Source organism: Drosophila willistoni (genome assembly GCF_018902025.1).
Source record: "Drosophila willistoni isolate 14030-0811.24 chromosome XR unlocalized genomic scaffold, UCI_dwil_1.1 Seg144, whole genome shotgun sequence".
Classification (NCBI taxonomy): domain Eukaryota; kingdom Metazoa; phylum Arthropoda; class Insecta; order Diptera; family Drosophilidae; genus Drosophila; species Drosophila willistoni.
Genome location: NW_025814057.1, coordinates 4,888,669 through 4,895,152, shown reverse-complemented (window position 1 = coordinate 4,895,152; position 6,484 = coordinate 4,888,669). Strand labels below are relative to the sequence as shown.

Here is a 6,484-nt window from a genome sequence, read left to right as displayed (position 1 = left end):
CCAAACTGTAAGAATTAACTCAAGACCAGAATGAAAAATTGCAAAGTCTTTTCAGGTGTCTATATATCTTTAATTTGTTATCAAAGATATTGATGTTACCATTTTCTTTTATATATATGTATATATTATTCTTTGGAAGAAACAGTGAAAGCAGATTATAAATATTTAATTTAAAAGACTTTTTAGACGCTTTAGAAGTATTATTTAGTATTTATTGTGCCATAAAATAAGTAATTCTGAAATCAATTATACGGATTTATGTCTTTGTTAACTCAAGTTCAAGTTAAATCTCTAAAAATCTTTTACAAACTTCATTATTAGTAATAAATTCGTTTCGAGTTTTGCTTGGATTTTGTGTAAAACAAGCAAAACAAAAACCAATCCACAAATCTGCCTCAAATTTCTGTAATAAATAAATTTAACAAGATTTAAGACAAACACACACACACTCTGGAGGAGAAAAAGAGATAGAGATAGATAGAAAGTGACAGAGAGGGGGGAGGGGACATAACCACAGACACAAAAATAATTATTAGTTACAGAGTGGAAATGAAAATTCGTCGCAAAAATTGTCCAGAGACGGAAAAATATGCAAGCCAGAAAAACCCACAGTAAAAACTGCATTTTTGCACCCAATCTTTTCCCTCCCCTTAACCTAGTCTCAACTGACTTTTGGCCATTTATAGTTGATTTTCTTGTTGTTGCTCTAAATATTTTGCTCAACTCGTTTGGTTTTTTTACTCTATTTTTTCACTGAGATTTTTGTTGTTGTTGGCTTTGTTGTTGTCGTAAAGTATCAAATGACAATATAAATAACTATTTTTATGTTTTTTTTTTTGTTCCTTCTTTTTGAATCCCAATGACATGTGTAGTAAAGGATTTTGTGTATGTTTTACAAAACACTTTTCAGGCTAGGCCAGACTAGTGAAGGATGAATTACTTTGAAGTTGTTTTCGGTTACGAAAATGTGTATCTATAAGATACACCAGAACTATAGAGACACAACTGTTAAAGAGCGATGAGCGGCTACTTGGCATATCAATTTCAATTGTCATGAAGTGGAAATTTCGCGTTAAGTGTCACATTTAGAATAAAAACCACACTAAAAGGCTCTTAAGAAGGATCACGATGCTGTTGATACTTAAGTAAGGACATGACCGTGGTTTTCTCATCTCTTGAAAGTAAAGATGTTTTAGCATGGCGTAATAATGCCTTAAGAGTACTTGACTAAAAATTTCGTTTAATTTTATTTTGATGGGTAACAAAAACAAAACGAAAATGAAACTTGGTTGCTTCTTTTTTTCTTCTTTCCTTTTTTTTTTTGGAAGGCATATTCCTGTTGATGGTTGGCGGCAGGTCTGGCCTCAACTGCGGCTTGAAGTCGTGTTGCAAACCTCTTAGTGAGAGCAAACACCAACGAGTGAGATAATTGAGTGAGAGTATCTTTTGAGTACATTCTCATTTCCTTGCTCTCTCTCTGTCTCTATCTCTGACTCTGGAGTGTTGTTGAAAAACGAGTTTTATTATGGTTAAGATAAATTTTACGCTCTTTCTCTCTGTTTGGTTCTCGGCTAAAATGCAAGGCCGCCGTATCTGTATCTTTGAGTTGCAGCTGCCGTTAGTCGCTCTCGCTTCTGCTCTCACTCTTGCTCTCTCTCTGCCCTTAGCACTCTCCGTTACCCACCCTCACGTTAGATGAAGTCGGCTCACTCAATTCGTTGCCAGCGACTGGCATGCCGAGGTATCGTTAGTGCAGTGGCTGCTTCGTAAAATCAGTGTAGTTCGTTGCCTCGTCGTGTGCGGTTGTCTTACCAACAACCCAATAGAGAAAAGCAATAGTTTAGCCAAGTCCGAGCTCAACTCTTGTCTGTTGGTGCTGTCTTCTCACATTGGAGCGCACACCATCAACTTTGCCGAAAAACACGTAAAAATATCATCGCCTAACAACAACTTGAAGCGTGCAGTCAAAGCGAACCATTGGATTATCGCGCACGTTTTTTTTTTGCAAAACACACACAACACAAAAATATATTTTTTAAACGAAAATCAAAAAACCAAAACACACATCTTACAACAGTTTTTTCGTTAATATTAGCACAATTGGATTTTTTTTTAATTTAAAAACAAACAAAAATTGGCTATTAAATGTGAAACTAAGTGTGAAACAACAACAGAATATAAAAATACAAATCTCAAGTGAAATTACAAAATCAAAAATTTTATGTTACAAAATTTTTTAAAACACCAACAAACATACACAAATTGGAAAACATCACAAAAACAAAACAACAACAAAATATTACTGCAAAGAAGGAAAATACTCAACGAAAACCAAACACACAACAATAAAAGGTAAGTTAAAGGAAAAAGTGGAAAAATTAGTTAATCTGCAGAAACGAAAGATTTCTATTACAAAGTGCGAATTGCGAACTTAAATGTTATTTTTTTGTAATTTTGTTAGAATTTGTTCAAAGTGATATTTTGTATAAACAGAAGTGAATAGTTTAGTGGAATATTTCTCTAAATAAGTTCTAGCAAAGGCTAAGAAAATTGTTAATGTTTAATATTTTTTCAGTGACAAAGTTAAAACCTGAAATTAAACTAAGTGCCAAGTGGTAGAAAATATAAAGTAAATTATTTAGAAATTCGAGAAGCAAAATATGAATTCTATAAAAAGAAGTAGAGTGAAAATCTAGAATATGGATTTGACAGTCTAAGAGTTAGAATATTTGTTTAGTACAAAATTTGGCAAATTGTTAAAGAAATAAATTTAAGTAAATTCAAAAATTGTTCTAAAATTGTTATTTCATAAATTAAGTGTACAAAAATATCACAATCGTTTTCAAACTTTCATATAAGAGAGAGAAAAATATAAATCAGATAGCGCAGAGTTTTTCCAATTTTAAAATATTCTTGGAATATAAATAGCAAATAGAACGCTGAGAGAATTCATAATAAGCATTAATAGAATCTTTCGATCTATATTAGTTTTTGTATTGAAAATTAGTTGCACCAGCATTTTCAAAAGACAACAAAAAAACTAACCATTAGATTTTCTACCATTTGTCTTCCCGCAGCACTATGGAAAACTTGAACTGAACTTGCCACAGAATCTAACTACAACCAGCGAGAAGAAGAAGAAGAATAAACTAACCCACACACACATACAAACAGAATAGCTGCAACTCAGCCGCAACATTAAAAGAAAAAACAAACTACAATTGAGAAAAATGGAGTCCAAAATGATCATGAAGATCACATTGATCACGATGATGAGCATTTTGCTGGCAGTGAGTGAAATTGAGGCTCTGGCCAATTGCCCAGCTGGTTGTCAGTGCGATGACAACACTTTAGTGGTGCAATGTGGTGAAGGGCAACTGGATGTGTTGCCAATTGCATTGAATCCATCCATTCAGCGTTTGGTCATCAAGAGCAATAAGATCAAGACCATCGATTCATCCATACAATTCTATGCAGAGCTGACTTTCTTGGATTTGTCCTCGAATCATTTGATGACCATACCACAGCGGACATTTGCATATCAGAAGAAATTGCAAGAGGTTCATTTGAATCACAACAAGATCGGTCAGATTAGTAATAAGACCCTGATCGGTCTGTCAGCGGTGACAGTTCTCAATTTGCGTGGCAATCAAATTTCCGAACTGCATCAGGGCACATTTTCACCCCTGTTGAAGATCGAAGAATTGAATTTGGGTGAGAATCGTATTGGTTTCATTGATCCCAAGGCATTTGAGGGATTGAGCTCGTTGAGAATCCTCTATTTGGATGATAATGCTCTGACTTCGGTGCCCGATCCAGTCATATTCCAGGCTATGCCCAGTTTGGCTGAATTGTTTTTGGGAATGAACTCGTTGCTGACTATCCAGAGTGGTGCTTTCCAGGACTTGAAGGGTCTGACACGTCTGGAACTGAAGGGAGCTAGCTTGAGAAATATCTCGCATGATAGTTTCCAGGGATTGGAAGAGTTGCGCATTCTTGATCTGTCCGATAATCGTTTGGCCCGCATTCCCTCGGTGGGTCTCAGTCATCTGGTGCGCCTGGAGCAATTGTCATTGGGACAAAACGATTTCGAAGTCATCAGCGAAGGTGCCTTTGTGGGTTTGAAGCAATTGAAGCGACTGGACATCAATGGAGCCCTGAAACTGAAGCGTGTGATGACTGGCGCCTTTGCCAGCAATGGCAATCTGGAGTACTTGAATCTGTCGTCCAACAAAATGCTCGTAGAAGTCCAAGAAGGTTCGCTCAGTGGTCTGCCCCATTTGCGTCATGTGGTTATGAAGGCTAATGCTTTGACCTCATTGGCTGAGGGTTTGTTCCCCTGGAAGGATTTGACTACTCTGGATTTGTCCGAGAATCCACTATCATGCGATTGCCGTGTGATGTGGCTAAGGAATCTGCTGTTGGCCAAGAATACCACTCAGGATGGCGAAGTTGCTGAACTGATGTGCGAATTTCCCGAACGTCTGCGTGGTGAGGCTCTCAAACATTTGAATCCCACCCTGATGGGTTGCACCCACACCGATCCCAGGAAACAGGCATTGATTGGTGCCCTCTTGGTGGGTTCGGCGGCCACCATTACAGCTCTGGCTTTGGTCCTGTATCGTTGCCGTCATAAGATCCGTGAATATCTGAAGGGTGGCCTGTGGGGTAATTCCGCTTTGGGCCGCAAGGAACGTGAATACCAGAAGACCTTCTGCGATGAGGACTATATGTCGCGCCATCAGCATCATCCATGCTCTTTGGGCATTCATTCAACGTTTCCCAACACCTACACGGCCCCACATCATCCAATGACTAACGTCAATCACCATTATGGCATGTGTCCCATGCCCATAAATGACTTGAATGGCATGGATCAGCAACAGCAGCAGCAGCAGCAGCAACAACAGCAGCAGCAGCAACAAAAGTTCCAACAGCTACAAGTGCCCACAACTGCCACATTGATGAATGAGAAGAAATTGAACAATAACAAGAATCTCGCCAGCCAGCTGGGGGCCATCGATGACAGTGCCAATTTTGTGCTCCATATGAAATCGGCAACCATGTCGCGGGACCATCATCAGATGATGAGCCATGCCCAGCAGCAACAGCAGCCCGGTAAACTCAATCATTATACCAAACCGCAATTTCTATCGGCCACAGCGGCAGTGGGTGACTCTTGTTATTCCTATGCTGATGTGCCCATGGTACATGGCTCAGTTCATCATCAGCAGCAACAACAGCAGCAGCAACAACAACAGCAACAACAACAGCAGGCACAGCTACGTCTTACCCAAGAGCATTTCAAGCAACATTATGACAATGATGTGAATAGCGAAATTGTTGATCCCAATTATATATATAGTAATGCACACTATTCCATGCCATTGGAGCAATTGGGACGCAGCAAGACACCGACACCGCCGCCAGTGCCACCAGCATTGCCCCTGAGAAATGGTTTTAATGCCGCCACCACTGGACGTCGGTCGTTTCAACAAAAGTCGAGTTCGGCAGCCGCTGCAGTAGCTACATCAAATAATAATACAATGCGACAATTTAGCCACTGATCTTCAACCTATCGACGACGGAATCTAAGCATATATGCTTAGATTCGCTTAACACTGTGATGCCAAACAATTTCCCCGCACTCCCACCCTACTTACACACACACACACAGAGACACACACACACACAAACTGTCGGATGGGTTCTAGGAAAGGAGGTGGAGATATAAGCAAACAAATATAAAAAACAAAAAGATTTTTTTTTTTTTTTTTCAACAATTCATAAAATTAGTCTAAGCATATGAATATATAGATATAGATATTTAACTTCAATTTGTATATATAACTGACTTAATGATGATCTCTTTCATAACTTTCTAACTCGGCACTATCTCTCTCACTCTCCCTCTTGTCTCTTTTCCCCCATCACACTGTCTCTCTTTCTCGTTCTCCACTGTACCTATTTAACTATGTAAGTTATTCATTTAGGCGAATAAGAGAAAAAAAACTGAAGAAAAGATAAAAAACTACAACTATAAATATAACAAAAAAAAAAAAGAAAAACATAAAACAACTAAAGACAAACAAACAAAACAAGCACTGAGAGTCATTTGTAAGATTTAATTTTAAATTATTTAAATTATTGTTAAAAATGAAAGCAAATCAAATTATGTAATTTAATTAATAAAATACAATACAAATTTTTTTTCCTATCTATAAGCAAACAAAACAACTATTTATGTATTAGTTAGTGAAACAATTTATGCAAATTTAAGCGAATATCGTCAAAACAAAAACAAAAAAAAAAGAAAATACAAAAAAAAAAAAACACAAAAAACATAAGTACGTATATATATTCAAGAAAGAACAAAATACAAAACTACTTTGAACAAAATTAAAACAACAAATCTGTACTAAATCATTTAATCTTGGGTGGGGCCAAAATAATAAATTAAGAACTAGCTGAACTTTAACTGCAA

General features: G+C 37.3%; 1 protein-coding gene across 1 annotated transcript; it reads left to right on the top strand.

Moving 5' to 3' along the window:
* Positions 1–2,217: 2,217 nt before the first annotated feature.
* LOC6638817 (leucine-rich repeat neuronal protein 3) lies at positions 2,218–6,041 on the top strand. Its single transcript, XM_023180874.2, has 2 exons — positions 2,218–2,352; positions 3,078–6,041. The coding sequence occupies exon 2, from the start codon at positions 3,231–3,233 to the stop codon at positions 5,565–5,567; it is 2,337 nt and encodes a 778-aa protein (XP_023036642.1). The 5' UTR covers positions 2,218–2,352; positions 3,078–3,230; the 3' UTR covers positions 5,568–6,041.
* Positions 6,042–6,484: the final 443 nt, after the last annotated feature.

Excerpts from the sequence above, each read along its gene's own strand:
- LOC6638817 (XM_023180874.2), top strand. The coding sequence starts at position 3,231 with ATGGAGTCCAAAATGATCATGAAGATCACATTGATCACGATGATGAGC.